This window comes from Eublepharis macularius, chromosome 12, assembly GCF_028583425.1.
Source record: "Eublepharis macularius isolate TG4126 chromosome 12, MPM_Emac_v1.0, whole genome shotgun sequence".
NCBI lineage: Eukaryota > Metazoa > Chordata > Lepidosauria > Squamata > Eublepharidae > Eublepharis > Eublepharis macularius.
In genome coordinates, this window is record NC_072801.1 from 62346339 (window position 1) to 62374320 (window position 27982).

The following is a 27982-nucleotide window of genomic DNA, read 5'->3' on the forward strand; positions in this document are numbered from 1 at the left end:
CTTTCCTCCTGGGGGTGTAGTACCATTTTTCAGTACTTTCCCCCAGAAGAAAATGAACAAAGGGAGAGAGATCCTAGCACTGCCAAATTCCTCCTTGCAAATTTCAGCTTTTCTACATGAGGGACTAAATAAAGGGAAAGTCCAGTGGTACCTTAAGGACAAAATTTAGAGGCTTTTCTTAGCCTCTGAAGACCCCTGGTTCCTGTTGTTGCTTCAGAATAAAAACCTATCTGGACTTACCTACCTTAGAGGAGTGTACTCTAAAGATCTTGCATCCTTTCCCCCCTTAAAGAAGTACAGTTCATTCAGCTATTTTAGGATTCTACCACCTGATTCTGTTCCTTGTGTCATATTCAGCCAGGATCTACAACTGGAATAAGACGGAAACTCAGCAGGTGAAGCCACCCAACAGGCATACAGATTGAATATAATGAACCTATTTAAACATGGGGTTTTTCCCTCTCTGCAAGGAAAAGCATCCTCCGCTGTGGGCTGGGAGCATGGGTTGAGGCCAGTACGTAGAAAGAAACAGGCAGCCTTCAGGGAAAGGAGAGCTGGATTTTCTAAGTGGTCAGTGAAGAGCTGGAAGTCGCCTGTTTTTTTCTGAGTCGCTAGAGAAATGGGCCCATCTGTTGGGAGCTGAGCTACAGGGCAGTGACTGCATGCAAGCCATGGAGAACCTTGTATTTTGTACCGAGCTGCTTTTTACAGATCTGAGTTAAAGTTGCCAGCTGCCTGGGAAGGGATGCCATTTTCCTTTAATAGAGGCTAAATATGAAGAAATGGGCAATTACAGCTTTTCATGGCATGGTGCTGAATAACATCACCTGATAATTGCCTGTAGATCAAATTGATATTAAAGGGACAACTAGAGGGACCAGTTTGAAAGTTGGCAAGCCATATCGGAGGCAGCAGCCCTGGACAGATGCTGTCAAATTTCTGTTTTGTTGAAGTGGCAATACCTTTATCAGCTGAGTTCAGAAGAGGAAATGCCCCAGCAAGAAGTAAAAAAAAAAAAAACATTTGCCTCGAGAATCGCTTGGGACAACTCCACTTCTTTTAATTAGAGTAATGAAGAGTGAAGGAAAGCCCCCATGATCAAAATGGATGGTGAAGAGTAGTGCCTTTTGTGGTATGGGAGTGGTACGGTGGTAAAGGGGTGTGTAATATGTCATGCTCACCACTCTGGTGAGAATCTGCCACAAATCATGATGGGCTACTAGGAAGGGAGTTTCAAAGTGGTCACAGTATGGCTATAAACATTGCAGCTCTATGGGACATTGTGATGTGCACCACACTCTGATGGGGAGATTATTATAGCACTTTTTTGCCATGTTTCCCCTTTACTGGTAGATGGCATGATACACATATTTTAACACCTCCCTGGGTCACTAAAGTTGCCTTGGTATCCACTGATGGAAGCTGCTTGGAACATAACTTCCCTGTGCAGTTTGTTACACACAATGCCCTTTATTGAAAAATAAACACAGTACATAAATTTTAAACAATGTCCCCCTTTTAATAAATTAACCCCTGCCACCCGCTCCCTAGTAAGTTAACCCTCTCCTTAAACAAGAAACCTAGAGTGAGAGAGGAAGAGTGTAATGGAAATGCATAAAAACCACCTCTAGAAGTTGTGTCAGCTTCCTACCTGTTAACCCTGCCCACCCCTCCAAAAAAACAAAAAGTGGAAGAATTTGCCAGGTAAATTTTAAAAGCATTCTTGGGGTAAGAACTGCTGAAAGAATCAGCTCTTCTCCAAGAAGTACAACCAGAAAACAGCCATATGTGCCACTGATGTTACAGTAACATTGAACCTGTACGTGTAGATCTTGGAACTCACAGCCTTCATCCTCGACTATTCAGCTACAGTCCTAAAGTTGGTTACCGGAAAGCTGGACCTTTTGCTTGCATGGGACTGACTCCTAAGGAAACCTGTTTAAGGTTAGATGTCAAGTTCACCCAAGGTCCTGTTGTTGGCTAAGAGTGCACCTGCACCTATGGACTTTATACTATTTTAGGTGTCATGGCTTCTCCCAAAGGATCTTGGGACAACTTTGTAGTGTGCTGAAAATTCTCTGTAATGTAGCCCAGACGGGCTCCAAGTTGCCATTAGTCTGTGATTCAGAAAGTGGGAGCTTGGAGAGTTAGCAGGCGCAAGGATTCCTAGGTGGCCTGGGAGAGGGGAAATATTACAGGGGAGTGGACACCTGAGTTCATGCAGGGGGATACATTAAAATAGGAATGGGTTAGGAGCCAGGACTCCTGGCTTCTTTGGTAAGTAACCATCTTTCCAATGAATGTCGGGGGCGGGGGTGGCATGCAGGGTGTTCCCCCATTTCAACTCAGCAAGGTTATGTGCTGAGAGAAGTGGCTGAAGGTGAGTTTTATGAGGCTACAAACCTGGTTCTCCCTGGACAAAATTCACCACTCCATCTTGACTATCTTTTCCCTTCTGTCTCTTGTTTCTTTGTGTGTCTGCTGCCGTTTCCTGTTTGCATACATGCCAGCTTTATAGCTGCCAAGTCTATATAGCCTGTACACCCACTGAAAAGTCCTGGATTGGAAAGGGAGCTACTGCAAACAGTGTGCAGTGGGGCTTGCAAAGAGGGGCACACACTTGTTTTATGGTTGTACTTTTTAAAATTTGCACACTTAAAAGGCATGCACGCATGCACATACACAGATGGTTGGGGTGTCAGAATCCCCCCTTTCCATCAAACCACCCATGCATACATTCTCTCCATCTCTCTGCTTTCTCCTCCACTTCCCCTATTTTTTCCTGGGCTCGTACTGGATGAGCTTCATTATTGCATCGTTCTTCATCACCCCTGAAATAAATTCCTGTTCGGCAATTTTATCTGCAACAAAAATGAAAACAATTAATGGGAGCAGGTAGCTAAACAGACTAAAGAAGCAGTTTGACAACCCCCTGAGCCTTGAGGGTAGGATCTGTCAAAACTGGGTGTTTGATTCCTGGGGGAAGAGGAGACTGCTGAGTATATGTATGGGCAAGTGAGAGAAATGGCATTCACTCCCTCTGGCTGAGGCCAAGTCTGTGTAGTTTGACCAATTTTGCAAAATACAAAGAACTTGCTGTGATGATGTTTAGCAGTAGGACAGCACTTCGGAGTATTCAGAACAGACATATATTGGCTCAGTTCAGGCATAATGCAAAGCCACAGTGAGCTTTCAGAAATTGCTCAGATTCTGGTTTGCATCAGCTAATACTAGTTTCATCATCTTCGCTTTTCTTGGCAGAGACTCAGCTGCTATCTTGGCAGGCATTTGGGTTAGGACTGTGCCTGAGAACAAGAAATTGGAGGTGTGATGTGAGATTGGGATTGGGGGTGTGATGTGAAATTATCGTTAAGACTTAACTGTGGTTAGTAAATCAGTTTCAAGCTTCACAATTTCAATTTTGACAGGCCGTCACTAGCCATAGTTAGAAGAGCAAGTCCGGTAACACCTTTGAGACCAACTAGATTTTCAGGGTTAGAGCTGTCAAGAGTCGAAGCTCCCTTATCAGATAAGGTTGGTTTGACTCTTGAACACTCATACCCTGGAAAACTAGTCTCAAAGGTGCTACTGGACCTGAATCTTGCAACACAGCTGCCCCCCTGTAACCATAGTTAGTGGAACAGCAGGATTTGAATCCAGGATTAGAGACCAACAAGAAGATTTTCATGGTATGAGATTTTGAGAGGCAGACTCTTTTCTTCAGAACAACATTGTATCTGAAGAAGGGAGCTCTGACTCTTGAAAGCTCATACCGTGGAATATCTTGTTGGTCTCTAAGGTGACACTGAACTCAAGTCCTGCTGTTGTGCTGCAGACTAACATGGCTACCCACCTAAATGTAGTCAGTAGAGTGGCCTGTGTTTAGGAGGTTACGCTAACTGTAGTTAATTATACCACAATTTGCTGTGAAATCTGAACTGAGTGTCACATTTCTTACAGCAACCCTTTAACATAGGGTTGAAGTGTCCTTGTATTGTAGAGCAGGAGATCTGAAGAGGGGACACAGTTGAGTTGCTTGTGACCAGCAAGTTTTTATGTGGTTTTTTGCACCTCACTTTTCTCTCTAGGGGAAGTGTAACACAAATTGACTTACAATATTGCTTTCCCCCCCGTTTTATCTGTGAGATTAGGATTGCCAACCTTTTGGAGAAAAATAATGAATGCCCTGCCCCTTTAATACAGAGGCATAATGGGATGCTATTTATTCCCCTGTGATGGAAACCTTCCAGGGCCCATTTCCACATATTAAGCCTGGATCTTGGCTGATTCATCATTTGGATTTTAACTGACTAAACTGGCATGAAATTGTATCTGAGTGAAACAATAGTTTTGAAGGGGAGAACACTTTCTCCATTTCAAGATGTATGTAGGCATCGTGCTAGAGAGGTGTTCCCTCCTGGAAGTGGCAGAAAGGAGGGGAATGGCTCTTCCCAGACGGAGCCTGCCACCTGCAGTTTTTAGAAATGCTTTTTTTAAAAAAATGTGTTCCTCCGTTAGTTGCGGGCTGTTTAGTTGATTCTTAATAAATTCACCCTAGCTGATGAACTGATTGAACAATGTGTCCCTTCAGCTGGATCCCATGGAACAGTCTTGCACCTGGGGAAGGTTCCTTGCATTGGAGGAAAAGTGCTTCTGTTAGCAGGATGAATCCATGGGATCCAACCCTAGCTATTAATCCATACAAATTTCCACTAGCCCACTGATTGCACAAGAGTGCTAGTGATTTGTAGCCCACTGAAGGCCTGAAAAGAGGGAAACAAACCTCACTTAACCCTCTTTCAGTTTTCAGTACTTCTCTGCTTAACCACTTGAATCTCCCACTGAATGGTAATTATTTTTTAAAAAATCCATTTCTATGTACAGCACTGATCAAGTAAAAATATTCTTTTATTACACGAACGTAATGTGCAAGCTTTAGAGCTTCACAGGACTCTTCGTTGGTTGGAATGAGAAAGAAAGCAGGTTGTTGAGTATGTCTGTGAATTAGAAAGGGAGATTGCATGTATAAGCTAGTTTATGGCACTGCTGAATTTGTAGTGTTCCTGATAAAGGATTTTGTACTCTGATGTATTCTTTCTTGATTGTTCTTCCCCAGAGGAAAAGAGACAAGTGGCACAGGCCTTGAGGATCCCAGAAACTCTTCCCTTGCTTAAAAATAATAGCATTCTAATTCTGCAGGGAATGAAAGGTTCTTCTGTTTAGGAAACAAGAACATGCACATCTGGAAAACTGAAAACGAGGCAAGTCACCTTCTGGGAAAGCGTACTGGAAGGAACTGTTCACATGGCTAGGGTAACACCATTATTTTTGAACTAAGAAGAATAAAGAAGTTGAATTAAATACCCCTCAATATGATAATCTAAGCCTTCATTTTGGCAAGAGAAGTTCCTACCCACCTGCCCCTTGACTGCAAGATGCTAATGCCAGCAAACCATAAGAAATTTGTACACACCATCAAAGAGGTGTCAGGACTACAGTACTGAACTTTTGCCAGGGAGACTTGGTTTGATCTCCAGTAGGGCCATGAAGCTCGCTGGGTGACCTTGGGCCAGTGAGTCTAACCTGCCTCACAAGGTTGTTGTAAGAAGGAAAGGAGGAGAACCCCATCTAAGTATGCCTTTGGGCGCTCATTTGTTCAAGAAAGGGTGGCACATACTTGAGAATGTATAGTTATAGAATGTATAAATATAGTATATAGTGGATACTTGTCATGAACTCTGAATCAATAAGATATGCAAAAAATGTCTTTTCCCCCACATCAGGTCAATAGATGGAAGAATAGGCAAGCTTGTACCACAAAGCTTTACAGCATGTAAAGCTCCACTTACCCATTCTATCTGGTAGAAGAGTTTTGTATGACTCAGAGGCCTACCTTTTTTTAATGCCAATCAAGGTTGAATCAATAAATAGTGACACAGGCCACCTTTCTTCCAAAATGGCATTCAAGGTGGCAGACAAAGGACTTGTAGGAGGTCTCCGCCACAGGCACTAACCAAACCTGCTTGGCTTCTGATGCCTTCCAATCATACTCTGAAATGATAAGGCAGAGGGGGGGGGCAATATAGCTCTCTGCTAGTTAGTGTATTTCTAGGGGCCAAATGCCATTTTTCATGTGTGGCCTCAGCATTAAAGGAATTTGAGGGGCATGTAGACGAGTGGTGTCAGGAGAAAGGGGAACATTTACCAGTCTCTCCCTTTTTGAAATATGTCCACAGCTTGTCGGCCCGTTTCTGAGGGGTATTTTCATCTTCAGGCAGGCTCTTCTGCTCTTCCGGGGGAATCATCTTAAATATGGCCTGGCAGAATCAAGAAAAACAAGCATGCAGTCAGAGAATAGTATCTTGAGAGTAGATTTTAATACATACAGCTTCTCATACTCTCTGCTTCTCAACTTTGCCATGTCCCCTTTCCAGAGAACTCCTGGCTCATATTTTCTTCAAATATGCGTTACCCCCATGGATAATATCTGAGAATTTCCATGCCCTGACTGGTTTTATTGGAAAGTCTTGTAGAAGGATGAGTGCTATTTTCTGCCCACCCTCACTTCCCCTCTGGCCCATCTGAGTACACCAGACCTGGCATCTAATCTCTGGTGATAAAATGATTTTGAAGCCCTGATGTTGTTTTCTTGGACATATTAGCACAAAATTGAAGCTAGTTTGCAGATACCAACTTTAGGAAAGGGTGAGGAAGGATGGTTGCTGAGGAACCATCAGAAGTGGGACAGGGAAGGGGCAATGAGGAGTGAAGGAAGATGAGGGCTTGTGGGTCCAAGGACTTCTGCCTGTGGAGTGTGTTTTTCTCTGTTCCTCTCTCCTGCAGCAGCCCAAAATGCTCCCAAATGCAAACAGGATGGGAGGGCATTTTGGCTTCGGCAGGAGTGGGGTGGCAGGGAAATCGTGCTCTTTGGGCCCAAATCCTACACAAACCTATGAACATAAGATAAGCCCTGTTGAATCAGCTCAGTAGTCTATTGAGCCCAGTATCGTGTCTCACACTGTGGCCAACCTCCACTATAGAGGATAAGGCCTTCCCACAATGTTGCCTCCTAGCACCATTATATTGAGGTGCCTCTGAAAAGGGAGGTCCTATTTAGTCACCAGGGCTAGAAGCCATTAATATGTCTAACCCATCTTCTCTTGAGGCCATCACTACAATCACTGTCTGGCAGTGGATTTCACATTTTAATTACTTTTTAAATAAAGAAGTGTTTCTTTTTGTCTGTTCTGTACCTGTTGCCCATCAAGTTCATTGAGTGCCCCCAAATTCTGGTGTTATATGAGAAGGAACGATCGGAGAGAGAAAAGGCTCCCCGTATGCACTTTCTCTACCCCTTGCAAAAATTTATAAACCTCTATCACATGTCCTTTGCTAGGCTTTTTTCTAAACTAAAAAATCCCAGACTCTTCATTCTTTTGTCATAAGAAATGTACTCTAATGCCCTGATCATCTTCATAATCCTCTTTTGTACTTTTTTTAGCTTTGCAATATTCATCTTGACATACAGAAGCTAGAACTAAGGATTCCAAATGAAGTCACACCATGGCTCTGTACAAGGGCATGACAATATGTGACATCATATTCTCAAGCCCTTTCCTAATAATCCCCAACATAGAGTTCTTAGCCACTGCCACACACTGGGTTAACATTTTCATTCAGCTATCCACTATGACCCCAAGATCTCTTTCAATCTTGGTCTCAGAAACTTTAGAACTTATCAGTGTATATTTAAACTTGGAAATTTTTTTTATTCCCATGCACATTGACTTACACTCACCCAATTCGGAAAGATCCTCTTCACAATTCACTTTGGTTTTTACCAGCCTGAATCATTTAGTATCATCTGCAAACCTGGCCACTACACTACTTTGCCCCAATTCCAAATTGTTTATGAGTCAATTAAATAGACCTGGTTCCAAGCCAATGAATGCTTGCTGATAGGAGGGGAGGAAAAGGTACTGGGGTTCATCCTCTTCCAATGAAGTTTCCATTTTGTTTGCTCTTCCGTGTGATGGGACAGATTTTCACTTCCATCCTCACTTTTTCTGCTGGTGAGGTACCCTGAAGCTAAAGGGGCACACTCAGCCAGAGCCACTCACTCTCCTCTTCCACTTGGGGTCAATATTTTAGAGAACCCATTTCTAGTAGCTAAATAATACTTTCTGTGCTTCACTTGCTGGTTCATGGATAAGTCCACAGCCTCACTCCCCTGCCCCTGTCTGTAAAATAGGCTTACCAAGAACCTGTTATCACATATCTGTGCAAAGAAGATGGTTATGAATTTTGTATCCCGAATGAGTTACAGGAATTACTGTTATTTTAACTGAGTTGATGGGGTGGGGGTGAGGGAGGAAGGAGAATATAAAGTTAATCCAATGTGGAACTGGGGATGTGTGAGAATCTCATCTCTCCCCCCACCCCTTCTTTCATTGAACAAAAATATAAGCTTCTAGCCCTCATGTTGCAGAAAATATTTCAGCTGTGGAGCCAGAGAAGGATATTTCCAGGCATTAGAGGTCATGGTTTATTTGCCTTGCAAAACTTACTGTCTCTTCCCTGGATGTTTTCCCCAAAAGTTTCTCTTGTAACCAACTTATTGCCGGTCTTCCCTGTCTTTTTCTCCTTCTGTGCCATCTGCTATGCCAATCCCTTGATCAGCAGAGGGAGGACTAGATTATGCAAAATAAGACATCTGTTCTTTTTCTGGGCATCTTGTTCCCCTCATTTAATCTATGGTTTTCAATTCTCTAGTTTTGTTCAGCCTCCAACTGATCTGTGAAATTGATCAGACAGTTGCTGTTATCTGCACTGTCCCATACTGGAGTACAAAGGCCAAAAACTACTGGCTAATGGTAAAATGAATCATCCAGCAGTCCCTGAGAAGCTAGACTGGGATGTTAACCTGTATCCCCAGAATGCAGCTTTTCCTTCAGGCTCTGAGGAAAGATTAGTGGGGCATGTTAACAGGGTGTTGTTGTTGTAAATAAGCACTCCAGGAGAGATGTGGCAAGCAACATTTTGAGATCTCAGGTTGGAGAAACCTACAGGATGGCCCACAAAAACCACTTTTTGGCTGCTGCTTATTAATACTTAAGTGAGGCAAATGTGTCATTTTCCACCTGCTGAGCGATGTGGTCACTCACCACCTCCTGGCTCCTCTCGCAGCTCCGAAGATCTTTCAGGAGGAGGTCAGTTGCCGCCTTTGTGCATTCTTAATACATCAAAACTGGCTTTACTACTTGTAGCCGTGTGGGCCTGCCTGCCTGCCCGCCCGCCTGCCTGCCTTAAAGAGAGCAACTTGACCAGAGAGAGGCAAGATGTACAGGTCCTTTGGTGGTGGGAACGTATTAATGAGCAACAGAATCAAATTGCCTGTGGGAAAGATGGGTAATATTTCTGGGCTGGTAATATAACAGAATGGGGATGTATAACGGTTTTGTCCATTTAAAACGTTACGAATAATTTCCCATATTTTTTCATACAAATTTAAATTCTGATGGACAGCAGTAAATTTCACATGAATGTCAAAGCTAAGGATTATGTATCCAGTGTTGATTAATATCAATATAGTGCAACCTACCAATCAACCCAGTTTTACATAATTTTAGAGGTGAACCCATTGGATAAGTACAGTCATTGTATTCTGGTTAAATACATGTTATTTTCCTGCCCCTCCAGAGTGAACTCAGGGGAAATTCATTTTCCTGTTTGCAGTAATAATAATAATAGTAACAGAGTGCTGTTAGTAGAAGCCACTAGGCAGTGCTGATTGCCTAGAACCAGTCACTAACCCATTGCCCTAACACAATTTTTAAACATTTAAAATAGATTCTTCTCTTAAATTAGGACAATTTATGTACAGCTAATTAAATAAATGTTCATAGAACACTTTAAAGATAAAATGGCAGTCCATCTGAAACATGGAGGAGGGCTAAGAATAAGGGAGTACTAAACCAAAGTTTGATCTGATGGTGACTAGTAAGTTTGTTGAATGGATTGCAAATGTCGGGGAAAACTAAATGCAAGGTGTATGAGAAAAAATGCAGTGGGCCCTTTATACACTTTAATTTGGTAGTAATCTCAGTTCAACAAATCAGGTAAGAAACTCTCCCTTGGTATAGGGAAATATGAGTACAAACTTCCACAAACTGGGAAATTTTCTCGATTATCCTACATGCCTCATGCTACTGATGCAAAGGATGATGAGGCCATCTGACAGTTGCCAGGTTCAAAGATTGTTTGCCTATTTATTTAAACATATATCAATAAAGTTCCTTGAACTGCAAGGTACTGTATGCAATTTAAAAATAAAACATGCCCTACCTGTAGTCTTAAAACCTAGAGAGGATAAAAATTACAACTTTATGAGAACCAGCAATTATCTGAAGGTAAGAAATGATACCATCTGTGGTGCCTGAGAATATGCTGTTTCAAGCTCCGGTCTAGCTGGATAGATGCAGTGGAATTAAATGGTGAAATCCTAAAGAGATGAATAGACTGGACCACTTCACATTTCATATGAGGACCTCAATGTTAAATACTCCATCTGTCAACCCTCCCCACCCAATCTTCCTGCAAGTAGAAAACTAGCATTCAAATACCTGGAGCGAGAGCTTTAAGTCAGTGAGCATTCAAAAAGTTCCACACCTGCCATATGAAGCAGTAATAGTAATAATAACAACGTGCTTATGTACTCCTCCTCTAGATGAAATAGTGTCCCACACAGAGTGGTGAACAAAGTCAGTATTATGACTATCCCCACAATACAGTTGGAGAGCTGGGGCGGAGCAAAGTGGCTTACCCAAGGCCACCTGTTGAGCTCATGGCAGCCGTGAGATTCAAGTCAGCATAGTGCTTATTTGCAACCCAACCACTTCACCACTATAGTATACATCCTGGAAAGCATCAGGCACACCTGGTGAAACAAAAATGAACAGGAATCTTGTTACATCTCTTCTTAGTCTTTAACGAACCTCAAGGCTCCTGTTTATTTTTGCTACAATTGACTCCGTCTTGGTAATTATTAACATGGTGGAGCTTATCTCTTCTTGGAGATATTTTAAGTGATTTCCTTTGATTAGCATTATGAAGAAAAACGTTGAGAGCCCGAGGAGACTGGTCAAATCCCAGCTCCCCCTGGATTCCTGGGATGCTTGTGGGTCCAGATTTATTGTGTGGGCTCCTTGTACAGCACACCTGCTTCTTTTGTCATCTTACAACCAGCCTCTTGGTTTCAGAATGAGGTGTTTTGCAGTGAGACTGTCAGAGAATTTGGAATGGAGAGGCGATTTCTTGTAGTCTTTACGGGCAGGAAAAAAGGGAGATTCTGGACTCTGGAGAGCTGTCTATATGTCACTTGGTGGCTCTGTAGAAGTGGTTTCATTCTGGGCCATTTGAAAATGAAAGGCTTTCTGTATCCCTGTTTCTTCATCTACAGGAAAAAATTAACTAGTTCCGTTTTTACTGGTTACACAGCTGTTAGACACACAAGGTAGGAAAGAAGGTGGCAACTCTAATGGATTGCGGGGTGGGCAGGCTGAGTAGGAAACAGGCCTTCAGGTACTCCCAGAGGCAGGAATCCTAAAAATAAGTAGGCCTTATATATCAAGGGTGAAAGTATTCCTCCTGAGAGCCATGACTGAAGATGGTTTAGGTGGGGTAGCCATATTGGTCTGTGACAGAACAGCAGGATTGGAATCCAGTGGCACCTTAGAGACGAACAAGATTGTCAGAGTATAAGATTCTGAGAGTCAGAGCTCTCTTCTTCAGACAACAGGAATAAAGATGGAGGAGTTTTTTGTCTCTACACCACAGGCCTTCCTCATCTATTGAGAATAGATGCATTCTTCATTCCTTGCCCAAACCTCTATCCTGAGAAAGCTTTTCTGCTTCTCGTCATCCTTTTCAAAGGTCAGAGGAAGCTATTCCTCCAAAAGTCTACAGTTGAAACAAGGCAAATGCTGTACTGAGGTCAGGGATTTAACTTTGCCTAATCCTGCTTTAATCTCGGATTGCTGCGTCCTTCTTCCAAGGCCTGTGGCAAATTCATTGGGAGGGGAGACTAGAAACTAGAATTGCAGAAGGCGAGTAGCAAGGAATTATGGATGACATACACACAGCTCTGTGTGGAGATGCAAGACTCAACATTGATAGTCATCACAGACATCTTCCAGCCTAATGCTATCACTTTTCCAGCTGGGTTGTTTCAAACAACAATCTTCTTGAGGAGGAATTTCCTCCCATTTGGAATATCAACAGCCAAAGTCTGTCTATATAAGTGGGTTGCTGACCTCTGGTGTGGCCTAGAGATCTCCTAAAATCCTAACTGATCCCCAGGCAACAGAGAAAATAGCTGCTTTGAAGGGTGAACCCTATAACATTATATTCTGCAAATTTAGGCTTCCCAGCTCCCAGTTGGGAAATTCCTGGAGATTGGGGGGGGGGGTTCAGCCTGGGGAGGGAAGTGTTTGGGGAGGGGAGGAACCTCAGCAGGGTATAATGCCATGGAGTCCACATTCCAAAGCAGCCATTTTCTCCAGGGAACTGATTTAATGCTTCAAATCAGTTTAGATTTATCCCAGTGCAGAGATGAGCTGATTGGATGTTAGTCAATTAAGGAATTGATTCCAGAGATTATTTGTATTGTTTTTAATTGCCCCCCCTTTTTTTTTGCTCCCAGAAGAAATTTCTTCGGGACAGATAAGGTCAAGGAGATAAAATTAGGAGGGGATTTAGAATTGTTTACTGCTCCGTCAATCCAGCTCATCCTGTTAAATGAGCATAACAGGATTTTCCCCATTGGGCAAAGCTAATTCCATTTGGGTACAATACAAAGCCTCGGAGCCAAGTTAATCCGTTGTCATCTCATCACCTCGAGGTGGGTCAAGAGAGAACCACATGCCCCAACTGTTACCTTCCCCCCTTCCCCTCATTTAATTAGTAGACTTTGAATGTGAACTGTTGCCTTCCACTGACGAAGGAATGGTTTCCTTGGTAAAATGGCTAGATAGAATCCAGGGAAGAGGAGATTGGCAATGCGACCACAGGCCCACTGACACGGGACAAAATTGAGGGAAGGCCTGAAAGTGGGGCAGACATTCGATTTCCACTTTGAAAGCGATTAGGAAGGGAGAACACTGGGTATAAGAGACCATTGGTTCCTGATGTTAGGATAGATGGGTCCCAAATGATCCAAGCAGTTTCAGGGGGTAAAAATATCCAAGAAAAATCTGAGTGTAGAGGCTGCTTCCATGAGGCCTCCATGTCCTTGCTTCCAGAAGGAAATATTTGAAAAGGTCTATCATAAAGGTATTTGGGGATGGGGGATTAATCTGAGAAATGAAAGAAAGCCCAGCTTCAGCCCAGATGGTACTGCAGTGGTGGAGTGCACAGCCCCAGCTCTTCCCTACATTCCTTATGCCTTCCAAGTCCCTGCCATAAAGTAGCACCTCCCCACTTCCTCATGTGTACACTCACCGAGATGATCTCAAGAACCTCATTCTTACTGATCTCTCCATTGCGGTCAACATCGAAGAGCGAGAAGGCCCACTCGAGCTTGAGGTCAGTCTTTCCAGATGAGGTGAGGTGGAGGGCAATTATGTACTCCCGGAAGTCAAGGGTCCCATCATCATTGGTGTCAAAGCTCCGGAAGACGTGCCGGGCATACACTTTAGGGTCAGAGTTAGGGAAGAAGTTGGCATAGATCTTCTCAAATTCAGCCCGGGTGATGCGCCCATCAGGGCACTGCTTTTGGAAGCTTTCATACCATTTACACAATTCATCCTCTGTATACTTTGTGTTCATCTTCAGGTCTTCAAGAATCTCCTTGGAGAGGGCTCCACTTTTACTATTGCCCATTGTGAGGCTGTATCCACTTCTTTGCCAATGTGCCTAGCTAGCCCGTCCTCTCGTGTTCCCTCCAAGCCAGTGGAATGGCTGCTGGCTGGGGCACCTTCTTATATAGACTTCCTGGGATGGGGGAGTGGGGTTGGGACTATGGCGCCTACTCTTCGCCACACCTGAGAGCTGCAACTGTGCTTGCGCGCGTGCACACACACACACTCACACTTGCACACAGAGAGGCTATTTTGGTTGTGCTGATCACATTTGCCACAAGCTCTTTAAAGCAAGGGAAATCGGATTTGAGCATCGCAGGCCTCCCACCCTCCTTCTCTACAGCCCTCTTGGCCTCCCCCTAATGTCAAAGCTCAGCCTTTGCTTCCAGCCATGAGCAGGGTGCCTGGACAGATGATGTATTGAAAGGTGGAAGGAAGTCTGGATGAAAACAAGGGGATGGAGAGGATGGGCAGAGAGTTATGCTGTGTTGACCTCAGAAATAGATTCCACCCCCCCTCCCCACCTTATGCAGCAAAGCATAATTTAGATTGATGACTCTTTATAAATAGCAATAAATAGCCAAACAGATAGACAGGTGCATGGCTCATGATGATCCAGTCAAAAGTGAGAGAGAGAGAGAAGCAAAAGAATGGATGATTTGGGATACAAGTTGCCTCTGGCAGAACTGGAGATGAATGATAATGCATTTATTCCGGTCTGGGTGCAGAGCATTCAGAGACGCCTTTCATTCTCCCCTTCCTCCCTCCCTCGTCTTTTCTGTCAGCCAATGAGGCTCTGCTCCAGCTACCACCAGCTTTAAAGATCAGATTCTGCTCTCCCAGGGCAGTCATTTTTTGGTGGCACTCACATTGCTTGGTCTCAGAATTTAAAAACTCCTTTAAGTTCAACAAGATTGGAGACCCCTGTGACAGATGAACAGGGAAAGCCCACTGTATTCAATAGGTTTTACCCCCATGTAACTATGCACAACTTTCCAGCCTGCGACCTACACACACTTACTTATAGGTCTAGCAACCTCCATCTGGAGCCTGGAGATCTCCAGAATTACCACTGATCTCCAGACAACAGAGAATCATTCCCCTAGAAAAAAATGGCGGTGGACTGTACAGCATTATACCCTGCCAAGCGCCCTCTCTTCCCCAAGGCTCCACCCCCAAATCTCCAGGAATTTTGCACTCTGGAGTTGGCAACACTAGGATCAGTGTGACTTAACCCTGAATGTACAAGCATAAACTCGGGCTTTCCCAGATGCCAGTGCAAAAGACAAACTATTAGGTGTGGCCATGAAAGAATCAAGATGGACGCCATGCTTTGCCAAAAAAATGCTCTGGGGAGATTTTAGACCACACCAGCCACTAGTTCTTTGCTGTTTCTTGCCTTTCATTTGAGGACCTCAGGACAAATCAATGAGGTAGGATTAGACTGACAGTAATATAATAACAACAATAATAACATTCAATTTATATACTGCCCTTCAGGACAACTTAATGCCCACTCGGAGTGGTTTACAAATATGTTGTTATCCCCACAACCATCACCCCGTGAGATGGGTGGGGCTGAGAGAGCTCCTAGAAGCTGTGACTGACCCAAGGTCACCCAGCTGGCTTCAAGTGAGGAATCAAACACAGTTCTCCAGATTAGAGTCCCATGCTCTTAACCACTACACCACACTGGCTCTCAGTAAATGGCCCAAGGGTACCATGTTACCAGTATGGCCGAGGAGGAACTTGAACCCAGGCCTGTCTAGCCCATCATGCTGCCCTGGCTTGCATGGAGCTAATCTGTTTTAGTAGGCTGTCATGATGAGAATAAAATGAGTGAAAGAGAGACTATATCCAGAAAGCTTGGGCAGCAAAATTAAAATCTCCAGGAAAAACTAGCAGCGCACAATGGCTTACTCCAGCCTCTTCTTGCACTGAATCACAAAGTGTCCCTCCTGGGAGACTGGCCTACTCTCTGTCCTATCCTCCTATCCCTTCTTCTAGAGGAATCCTGACTCACTCATGTTTATTTCCCTAATTTCAATTATTTACTTCTCCAGAGGACCCAGGAATTCTGGTTTCCAGTTTTTCCTACTTTTTACCTGACCAGCAGAAAGTACTACCTTTCTGATACCAGCATCCAGTGCCCCATAACCCCTGGTCTGATAGCTAATGGCAATGGGCTACTGCTAATTTGGCTGTCCCCTGCTGCCCTTGGCCATATGCTCAATCCGCTTTGTCCAGCCAGATCTGTCAGTAAAGCAGTATTAGTGTCAAAAGCAATCTATCAGGATTCACTTGTTCTCTGGATGTGTGTGTGTGTGTATAAGAGATAACCACCCCAAATTTTACCCCCAGTGAATGGTGTGTATATGTGGGGGGAGGAGGTTAAAGGAATGCAGCATGACATGAAAGGATTCCATGGCTGACAACTCTCCTGCCAAACAGCAGTGACTGGAACTTCTCTAAGACTAGTAAAGACTTGCTGTGATTAGTAGAACCCTGTATCCTTGACTCTACAATGGTGACTTTTCAAACCAGTCTGCTGAGGATGGCGCCTCTGCCTGTTGTAGAGGACTCTGGGACATGTTCTGATCAGGACCATCAAGGAGGAGTAGGGTTGCCAGCCTCCAGGTAGCAGCTGGAGATCTCCCGGAATTACAACTGGTCTCCAGGCCACAGTGATCAGTCCACCTGGAGAAAATGGCAACTTTTGGGGGTGAACTCTATGGAATTATGCCATGCCAAGATCCTTCCCCTCTCCAAACCCCACTTTCTCCAGGTTTCACCCCCTAGATCTCCAGGAATTTCCCAACTTAGAGCTGGCAACCCTAAGAAGGAGGGACAAGATTTTGAAGGACAAGTAACCTGGCAGGCTCGTGGAGCTTGCAACAATAAATTCCATGGCCCCTTTACTGAGGGAGTGGGAAGGAAGCCACGTCAGCTTAGGCCGATCACTCTCAGCCAGACCTGTCAGACCTACCTATGGGGATAAAATGTGGGGGGAGGGGGGAGGGGGAGGATATCATATCCACTGTCCTGAACTCCTTGGAGAATGAATGGAATATAAATGTGAGGAACTGCCTTTAAAAAAAAGTATGTACAGCACCTGTACAGAGAACCGATCATCAGCTCATTCATTCTAAAAACAAGGCATGAGCTTTTTCATAGGATGGCGAGGTTGAATCTGAGGTGTGTGAGGTGAGGCCCAGTTGGAGACTTCATATGGGGGCCTGCGGTGGTAGTAGCCCTCATTCTGGTAGAAAATACACATAATTGTGTAGCTGTGACCATGCTCCAGAAATGTAGATTTAAAAAGGTGGACTCCCAGATTAGAAGACATGGCATAGCTTCCAAGTAGGCCTGGGCCCCCCCAGGGCATTTTATTTTTTAAGAAACTCTGTGCTGGTGCAAAAGCAAATGGTAGTGAACAGACTTGGTAGCAGCTGCCTGCCTGACTGCCTGAGCAGAACCACTTCTAGGCAAACAGGTGAGGAAGCTCTTCTCAATGGGAAGTGAGTCAGCCCTCCCTCTGTCCCACTGTAGGCTGTCAATATGACACAGATGACAAGCGCAGGAATGTTGCGGCAGAAGGCTAGTAGCAAGTATCTGTAGGACTAGCATCATTTATGGAATTAATTATGTAAGAGCCCTGTGGGATCAGACCAGGATTTTATTTAATCCAGAATCCCATTTCTCACTGTGACCAAGCCAGCTGCCCTGAGTGATCTACTCTTCTTATTACTGCACTGTGGGAAGTGTTATTCAGAGATATACTGCCTTTGAACTTGGCAGTTCCATTTAGTCAATATAGCTAATAGCCATTAAAGGACCTTGATTGTGTCTAATCCCCTTTTAAACCTGTAAAACATCTGGGTCCACAGATGAAGGAGTACCAGAATGAGGACTGGTTTAAAACAACTCTAATATGAAGCACAACAAAAACATCTTGTATAGCAAACATCTTGTACAGTGTATTGTCGAAGGCTTTCATGGCCGGAGAACGATGTTTGTTGTGGGTTTTCCGGGCTGTATTGCCGTGGTCTTGGCATTGTAGCTCCTGATGTTTCGCCAGCAGCTGTGGCTGGCATATTCAGAGGTGTAGCACCAAAAGACAGAGATCTCTCAGTGTCACAGTGTGGAAAGGATGTTGGCAGGTCATTTATATCTATTCCCTCGATTTCTTTCTCCATTGTGAATTGTATGTTCAGGTGGATGTTGTTGAGATGATTCAAGAACCCCATCAATTCTTCCTCCCCATGGCTCCAAATGATAAATGTATCATCCACAAACCGGAACCATACACTAGGTTTGTGGGGTGCTGATTCTAGAGCTGTTTTTTCAAAATGTTCCATGTAGAAGTTTGCTATAACTGGGCTGAGAAGGCCCCCCATGGCCACCCCATCCATCTGTTCATAGAATTCGTTATCCCATTGGAAGTAACTGTTTGTCAGACAATGATGGAATAAGGCTGTTACATCCTCTGGGAAAATCTGATTAATAAGTGCAATAGTGTCTTTTACTGGAACCTTGGTAAACAGGGAAAACTCCCATTTCTGGATACCTTGGTCATCCGCAAAGCAAACTTTCAGTTAGGTCACAAGGTCTACAGGAAACCAACTCACACTGATCGGTACTTACACAAAAACTCCAATCACCACTCCCGACAGAAAAGAGGCATAATGAAAACATTAGTGGATCGTGCAAGACGGATATGTGAGCCGCACTTTCTCAATGAGGAAATTAATCATCTAAACCATGCACTTCAGGCAAATGGCTACTCCAGAAATGAAATCCGAAGAGCAATCAAACCCAGGATGAATCAAACAACCAAGGAAAAACAGTCTCCTACAGGAAAAGTGTTTTTGCCATATATCAAAGGAATTACTGATCAGATGGGAAAGCTTATGAAAAAGCATAACCTTCAAGCAGTATTCAGACCCACCCGAAAAATACAACAGATGTTACGATCAGCAAAAGACAGTAGAGACCCCCTCACCTCTGCAGGAGTATACCATATACCCTGCAGCTGTGGACAAGTTTACATCGGGACCACAAAGCGTAGCACCCAGACAAGAATAAAAGAACATGAAAGACACTGCAGACTTGGACAACCTGAAAAATCAGCAGTGGCTGAACATAGCCTAACTCAAACAGGGCACAGTATCTTATTCCAGGACACCAAAATACTGGACAACACTTCCAACTACTTTGTCAGACTGCACAGGGAAGCCATTGAAATTCACAAGCATAAGCAAAACTTCAACAGGAAAGAAGAAACCTTAAGAATGAACAGAGCATGGTTTCCAGTTCTGAAAAACACCAGGCTAACAAAACACTCTACACCCGACAATAACCCTGCAGAGAAGATTAGCACATCAAGCACCAATCCATATGCAAAAGAACCTCCTCAGGATACAGTGAAGCCTCCCGCCATTAGCATTCCACACCCTGGGAAACTCTTACAGGATGACTCAGCTCAACCCCACCCCTCCTGAGTAGATATAAATGACCTGCCAACATCCTTTCCACACTGTGACACTGAGAGATCTCTGTCTTTTGGTGCTACACCTCTGAAGATGCCAGCCACAGCTGCTGGCGAAACGTCAGGAACTACAATGCCAAGACCACAGCAATACAGCCCGGAAAACCCACAACAACCATCTTGTACAGTAGTCGTTAAGCCTTGCTCTAGAACAAAGGTTATGATGTTAGGGCAAGTCCACCAATTACCAGTTCTTTATCATTGTAAAAAATAAGGGAATGTCAAAATTTCCAATTTTATCTCTACAAAAGCCAACTCAGCTAGAGGTCATCACTATAATTCTTTGCAATGTAACTTACATATGAAGTCTTGGGGAATAGATGAGCAGACAGCATATTGTGTGGGATGTACACACTTTATGTATGTACATATGTAACATTTATTTATAATATTTTATCCCATCTTCCCTCAAGGGCATAATAATATCCTTTCCCCTATTACCCTCACAGCAACCCTGTGAGGAGATGAAGCGGAGAGAAACTGTGCATAGCCCAAGGTCGCCCAGCAAACTTCATTGCTGAGTGGGGATTTGAAAATAGTGTTTCCTGGGCTAAGTCCAGCTTTGGGCTCCAAGCTGGCTTGCACATATTGAGAGACAATGTGCATTGTGTGCACACCAAGAAATGCATATATTGTGTGCATTACAAGGCATTGAGTCGGGGCTGCCTGTTTATTCACAGCCCTTTCAGTTTGGCTGGGTGTGTACCTAGGGTACACAATGTGTGTGTGTGCACACACGCACCATATATTGTGTCCAAGTTTCTCTGGTGCCTCCTAAGGCACAGGAACTCTCTAATGACCTCCTTATCATTTCATCATCCGTGTCCTAGCAGTGATTGACACTGAAGTGGGGTGGGGGAAACCAAAGTCAAGATCTCCAGCCAGACTGGCAGTGAACGAGAGACACTATAAGCCCAAGATCACAGACCTTGAGCGGTGCTGAAGGAGCAAGACCGAAACCAGAATTTTGACATGGCCAGGGGCCCAGAAGGAATAAACTAATAAAAAACACCTCACCTCAGGACCTTCTTTTGAGGTAAGTAGAGGGCAACTTGCCTCATGAGGGTCAGAATGGATGGTTCAGTCAAGACACCTTGACTGGAGAGGGTTTTGTAAGGGATGTTGGACTGGAGAAGTATAAATTGTACATTTGGAAGTGAGCTGTTAACAACTCACTGTTAACATGATTGTGTGTGCGTGTTAAACTAGACAAGGTGTCTGAATGTCTGTGAATGACTGAGCCATCCGAAAAAAGATTCACCTCTATGGACTTCAACAAACTTAGAAGGATATTAAGTCTGCTATTAACTCTGCTTGGGATGACACTGCAAATCTCTGATGTGTATTTTCTTGGTAAATAGCACCCATAGTGCATGTGTGTCTCGATCAGATTTGGATCGTGGCCGTGGCACAACAAGGGGTGGAGGGGTTAACACCCTCATGCCAATTTTTAGACCTCAAATGGTTCCCTGAATCTCCTGTTTGCCCTGCTGGGGAAAATGTGGGTGGGTGACCGAGAGCAGTATTTTCCAGTTATTTAGTTATTTTTTCACCAATTTTGCACTGAACGCCCAGTTACAATTCCCAGTTCAAAATGGGGCAGCGCAAAGAAGTCCACCTCAGGTTGCGGGCTTTTGAACCATCCCACTTGCTGTCATCTTTAACAGTTTGGAGTACAGATATTAACTGGTTATAGTAATAAGTTTCTACACTTTGCCTGTTCATTTCTGCAAGCTACTGTCTGAGCCACAAGAACAGGCCAGGCGGTTCTGCTTTTCTGGTCAGTTGGCAATCATACGTCTGCCCATGCCCCACTCCGATTTGTTTGTAGAAAGAGGTACTTAAGTTTCATCGTGCCTTTAATTACTTTTTATGATCCTGTTGTTAAAGAGTTTTGTTATTTTATCTGCGCGTTTATCCCCTTATTCTTGGTCAGTGTTACAGCTAGTAATCTGTTAACGTATTTTAATGTTATAGGGGACTTATGAAAACTCTCTTCTTGAGTTTTTTGGCAGTAGTTGGGCCATCAGTGTAGTAAAACTGATCTATACAGACTAGAGGGAGATTGATAGATCAGACAGATTGATATGACATAGAAGAGACCTTGTTTTTGAGGTCCCGTTCATGGAAGCTGTGTACATCACACAAAAGTGTGTGATTGTGCACATTCAAGGTGTTAATTTGTATATGTTTGACTTGTCAATTTTGTGCAAAGAAAGGTGGGATTCAGTTTTTCTTGATACAGGTTGTTGTCCCACTAACATATTAAGGAAAGAATCAACACAAGTAACTCCTGCTACACTATGAAGCAGAACTATTCTCTACCCCCCACTCACGTATGGCAGTACTCTTGGGGACTTTGCTTGTTTGGTGTGTTTATACAATGCTGCCATATACTGAGTCAGGTGATTGCTGTCTCTTGGTCCAAACCTGTCTATTTCAACTAGCAGCAATGCTCCAGAGTCAAGGGATGTGTTAGGTGGGAAATCAGTGCTCAGATCTCTAACTAAAGAAAACGGAGAGTTGCTGCCCGCCAGAGTTGACAGTGTAGACCTTGATAGACCGATGGTCTGGCTCTGTAGAAGATAACTTCATATGTTCAAAGGGTTGGAAGATCCAGTTGTGGACCTCCCACTTAGCATATACTTTGACCCTCAGGTGGAAGTCTGTCCCTGCCCGGCTTCATCATGAGGTCCTTTAACAAACTATCATGGATTCAACCTGCAACCTTCCTCATGCAGGCATACATTTGACAGAAGTAATATTTCCAATCACTTCATCTCCTTGCTGGAAAAAGTGTCACCTATTGACTCAATTTGCTTGCTAAAGGCATCTGGGTATTGTACTTGGAAAAGGTGGACATCTTGACATAAAAAGAGCCCTGCTGGATCAGACCAAAGGTCCAGCCTCTTTGTTTCCTTCAGTGGCCAACCAAATGTCTCCAGAAAACCTAAACACAAGGCATGGAGGCCAAAACACCCCAGCGACAGCTATTCAGGGGTATACTGTCTCTGGATATGGAGGTTCCACTTAGCCATCATGGCTGATAATCATTGATCAACCTGTCATCTATGAACTTGTCTACACAATTAAGGCACCAGGTTAAAAAAAAAAAAGTCCAGGCCTGCTCTTATACCTTTAATAGAAACTTGATGTTGAGAAGTCAACAGGTGACACTTTCTAAGACATGGACATCAGCATTCTTACCTGGTGAGGCCTGAGCATCAAGACGAAGCTGGCTGAAAAGTTGGCAACCAGCAATCCCAGTCTTGACTCTTTTAAGTCTCCTCAAGGATTCCCCCTCCCCCTTCTCCCACAGCTGCTGAAGTAACCCAACCCAAGCTCACTTTCCTTCTCTTCCTTTTTCAAACAAGGGCTCAGGGAATCCACACTTTCCCCTGGGAACAAGCTTCCCCTACTCAACTATTCCCTCTGCTCAAAAGATTATCTCTGTATGTAATCTAATGCTCCCTTCCTGGTGAGGCAATAATTACACCCTCTTTGATCCACTCCCCTCCTTTCCGTCTCCGAGAATAGTTATTCTCCCTCTTCTTTTTCAAGCAGACTTGGGCCTTAAAGATGGTCTGTATCACCTTGGCTTGTTAGGAAATGTCCTACATGCCTTTTGGCAAAGACAAAATGCCCTAGGCAGCATTGGGTAAAAGCCAGACCAGACAGAGCACATGAGGTTTATGTTCAGACATGTAGCAAAGTTGCAAAAACGTGCACACAGCTCAAAGTTGTTTTTTTTTAAAGGTACACATCCCTGAGCAAGGTTAACTCTTCCTCCCTTCCTGTGGCTTTTCCCTGATCAGAAACATCCTGGAAGAGAAACAAAGGCAGGTACCTGTATTGTGCCAGATACTAATGTTCCCCACCCCCCACCCAATGAAATTAAAGAGCTAGTGTGGCGTAGTGATTAGAATGTCAGACTATGAGCAGAACCACAAGTGACAAAAGGCACAGATTGGACACTTGTCAGCTTCCCTCAAGTTTTGATGGGAAATGTAGGCATCCTAGTCTTGCAGCTTGGCTCTCCGACTGCTGTCCAATGGACTTTTCAACTGTCACTTGTCCAACATTCCGCCAAGCTGCCTACATTTCCCATCAAAACTTGAGGGAAGCAGACAAGTGTCCAATCTGTGCCTTTTGTCACTTGTGGTTCTGCTCTATGACCTGAGACAATCAAGTGTGACTCCTCACTCTGCCACGGAAGCCCACTGGGTGACCTGTCACAATCTCTCAGCCTAACCTACCTCACAAGGTGGTGGTTGTAGGGATAAAATGGAGGAAGAAAGAACAATGTGACAGGCCACCTTGGGTTCTGATTAGGGAGAAAAGTAGGATATAAATTAAAAATAAGAATGGTTTAGTAGTGGCATTTTCCATCTGGAAAATGGAATAGGAAGAAAGGATTTAAAAGCCTTTCTCACACTCCTTAGCATTCTATGCCCTTCCCTTCAAAATACCATTTTGGGTGGTGTAATGGTTAGAGTGTCAGATTAAGGGCAGGGAGTCCCAAGTTGGGAGGCATGATTAAAGGGGTGCCTTGAAGTCAGTTCTTCTGCAAACTGAAACTCTGTCCTAGAATTGCCCCAGGTTCTGGGGTGCACTCTCAGCATCTGTTCACACATGCATGTACAATACTAGCTTACTTAGCCACTGATGATGGATGGCCAAATCAGTGACCTCCTTCCATCAAGAAGTTATGCTTAAAATGACATCAGGCAAAATTAAGATGGGATGATTAATTTGCAGTAACTCATTCACATGTGCTACTTAGCACTTGGTGTTATACTCAACAAATGATAAATATTCATGTGTATGAGCCCGTCCAGAGTATGCACAGATAGGTATTGTCCTTGCTTTGCTGGTGTACTGTCCCACCTTGGGCTGCAAAATATATTTGCAGCCCAATTATATTTGATAAATAGGAATAAAAAAACAAGGTTGACTTATATGTACCTTGTTTTTTGATCCCTATTTATCAAATATAATGGGTCCTAGATTGGGTTCTTGTGCTATGTCTTTCTGCTTTTTTGGCAGCACTGAGAGTCAGCAAAATACACTGTTTTCAGAACGAGTAACCAGTTGCTGCTTTGTCATCGAAAGGACACAGGAGGTCCAAAAGACGAGCAGGGGTAAGACCAGTGTGTTTGTTGTTGAATTGCACAAAGCAAAGTGGATCTTCCCAATACTTTTTGTAAACACACAGCTCCTTAATCATGGGCAGTTGTGCTTCAAGCCATGTCTGCTGTTCCCACCACACCATTGACTTCATTTACCTTACACTTACTCTGCTCCTATTTCCTGTCTTTCCAGATTGAAAACTGGCTTGACCCTCCTGGCCACCATGTCTTACGATATTGTGACAGTGAACATGGAGAGGGAAGAGGTTTGCCTGCCACGCCTTGATCCCCGTCTCCTGAGCACCACCACAGGAGGCACAGAGGCTTCGTGGCAGGACTGCCTGCTGCCCTTCGGACTGGTGCTGGGCGTCATTGGGCTGGCAGCCACCAGTGTAGCGTGTGCCCACGATCCTCCAGGCTCTGTATTGGCTATAATTGGGTTCACCTTGCTTGGGGTTGGCGTGCTGGGGATGGCCACTAGCTGCTGGTGCCGGCGTTACCGGAGGAGGAAGAGAGAGTGGGACGGCAGCTGGTCCGTGCTGGTGGGGGATACACAAGCAAAAAAACCCATTGTGTGAAGATTCAAATCCCCAAGTTGTCTGCCCACTAGAAACTGTTTCTGTATCGAGTGCGAATGCGTCCCAGAAGGCTGTGTCTAAGCAAAGACCCATAGCAAACTGATGCCAGATTCCAGAATCAATTCTCAGATTTCAATTGAAACTAAAGGGCATCCATTCCAGGATTTACAGCCAGCTGGTTCCTACTGTCCACCATGAGCCAACCTCAGGATGCTAAACGCTGGACCACTTTTAATGTTGCTTTTCATTCTAGTCAGGACTGAATCAGTAATGGTTTATCTGTCTAGATGGGTGTATCTGCTTGACCTGGCACAATCAGACCGCAAGAAGTGTCTGATTTAGGGACAAGTCTTAGTAGGAAGTTTTGTGCACCGTATTAAAATACTCAGTAACAGAGGCCTCATTTTTCTAAGTGCAATCCTGGGCTAGATTAGACAATATTTTTGCCAGTTGTTCCCCCGTGAGCAGTGGGAATGGCAAGCGCCCTAGCCCACTCTCTGCCAGTATGGTAGCCTTTGTGTCTGAGCATCCAAGCAAGGATTTAATGTCCAAATCAGATGTATACACACAAAGACTGCATGGAAAATTTCCTAATAAAACCCAGAAATCAACTTGGCGATATGTATGTTAGGTGCATATTTAAATGCGTAGCCCCCATATTGATATTAGGGGGCAGGGCTAGCATCAGTGAACAGGGTAAGCGGGCAGCAGCAGAGGAGAAAGTGATAAAAGTAACATCTCATCCAGAATAAAGGAAATGACTTTCCCGGGGGGGGGAGGGGATCTGTGAGTCTCATCCCAGAGTCAAGCTCCCTGCCCTCCATAGTGGATTGGCCCTTTAGCGTGGCAGGAACCTAGAATCCAAGTCCCATTGATGCTTAGACCTGGCATCATGGGCAAGGAGGAATTCGACAACTGCTTTAATCGACACAACCTGGCTATGAGTCAGTCTACCCCTCTGGGGGCCATTCAGCCCAGCTTGCTCCTGGTCTATTTTAATGGCCCAGTTCCCCCCCCCACCTTTCCATGTCACTTAAAGTACCACTTCTGAGGTCACTCACCCCACACTCCCCTTCTGTCCTGCAACTCTGCTAGTTTTCCGTCCAAACGATGTCAGCAGCCTGTTTTTCACAAACAGCTAATGAAGTAGCTGGGATTGTGCCATACTCTTCCATACAAAATGTACCCTGCATATAGAAAACTAGCCTGCCAGGGAGGACTCTAGTACAGCCTTCCTTGATATAAGCTTTCCATGGGGCATGGGGATATGGGGCAGGGGAGCTTTCCACTTGCAGTCTATAGATGGCTTAGTACCTGCTTTCTGATTTGGGTAAATACCATGCACAATAAATCTGCCCCAAACCCACCAAGGCAATATCACAGGCAGAAAAGAGATCTCCCAGCACTTCCCCCTCACCCCATCCTGGACTAGGAGTACAATGGCACACAATACTCTGTCGTTGGCTCAATCTCTCCCATCTTGGTGCCGAAGTATAAACAGACCCGTCTTATCACCCTTGTCCACGGTGCCACTCCTAGGTCAAGGCATTGTTCCGAGAGTCAGACCCAATTTCCTGGTAATGTTGCCCTGTAGGCCCAGTCGAGGCTCTGTCTGGGAGCCAGCTGCTTTCCAATGGCTTAAGGAAAGCCAGAAGTGCCCACTCCCTTCTGTCCTGACAGACATAGCTAAGAGCTCCAACATTGTGTCAGCCCTGGCAGGCCAGCCTAAGAAAAAGTGTACTCAGACACTGTATAGGATCAGTATTGTCGATCCCAAACATCCAGCCACTCTGACTGGCATCTCAGCATGTTTGTGACCACCTCAAGATGACCCTTATGTTAAAAGATGCCCCAAGGCTGTGTACAAGGGACAGCTTTTTTAGAAATACAACTGAGGTGCTGTGTAACAAAAAGGGACGTTTATCGTGGCAAATCCTTGTAGGGATTGATTGCTGAGCGGCAGGTTGTAAAATGTAGATTACTTTAATGATACTGCTCATGCAGCCTATTCGGCTCTGAGCAGGTAAAATGTAGATTAAAACCAGTAGGTGTCTTTCAAACAACTGACTATATACAGGTCTTTGTTGGCTTGCTGCAGTTTTCTAGTTTCAAAAGTCAAGCAGAATTACTACTCAGCAATTGCCCCTTCCCAATAGAAAAATGATGGGTTGGACCCCCAAATTCTGCTCTGCTAATGGCTTCCCCCCCACAGGGGAAGAAACTTTGAGCCAGGAGAAAAGCATAGCTGGAACAGACCTGAAAAATCCAACCCAGTTCAGGGAATAAAGATCAACTGAAACTAAAAGGAGGAGGAGGGAGAGCGGCTGTTTGTAAACAGAACACAGAAATAAAGAATGAGGGACGTCTTCTGCTGTGCCCGCACCACAAAGATTATCTCGTTGATCATGCAGGCTGCTTCTGTCATGGCCACACAACACAACCGAGGGATTTTGCTGACACATTAATCAAGCAATCTGCTCAAAAACAGTGGAAGGTCAGAGAAGTCATTTTCCCCTTCTGTCCAATACTAATGCTGCATTTTATCATTTCTTTGTGATCGGTTGCTCGCTTCAGCCAAAGGGAAGCATCGAGCCAGTGTTTTTCTCACATTCTCAGTCAAGTCCCCTCTTTACAGCCCTCATCCTACATAGCTTTTGTCCACGCACAGCCCGTGACCTCATGTAGCCTTTTCAATGGTCAAAGGGACCTCCCTTATCCCTTCGCCAGCAGAAACACTGGTTGGATCTAACCCATTGAAAGTATGTCCTTTCTTCTGGATAGCCGTTGTTTCTTTGCCCCCTTGGTACGCACTACAACTTTAACCGGAGGACTCTCAGCCAGTGTGGTGCAAATTCCAGTCTTTCCACCACA

The 27982-nt window shown here is 44.4% G+C and overlaps 2 protein-coding genes across 2 annotated transcripts; one reads left to right on the forward strand and one right to left on the reverse strand.

Moving 5' to 3' along the window:
* Positions 1-2772: 2772 nt before the first annotated feature.
* On the reverse strand, positions 2773-13878 carry RCVRN (recoverin). Its single transcript, XM_054993455.1, has 3 exons — positions 13498-13878; positions 6206-6317; positions 2773-2861 (listed from the first exon to the last, which is right to left on the reverse strand). The coding sequence occupies exons 1-3, from the start codon at positions 13876-13878 to the stop codon at positions 2773-2775; spliced, it is 582 nt and encodes a 193-aa protein (XP_054849430.1).
* Positions 13879-23236: 9358 nt separating this feature from the next.
* LOC129340508 (transmembrane protein 100-like) lies at positions 23237-25625 on the forward strand. Its single transcript, XM_054995343.1, has 2 exons — positions 23237-23247; positions 24727-25625. The coding sequence occupies exon 2, from the start codon at positions 24758-24760 to the stop codon at positions 25109-25111; it is 354 nt and encodes a 117-aa protein (XP_054851318.1). The 5' UTR covers positions 23237-23247; positions 24727-24757; the 3' UTR covers positions 25112-25625.
* Positions 25626-27982: the final 2357 nt, after the last annotated feature.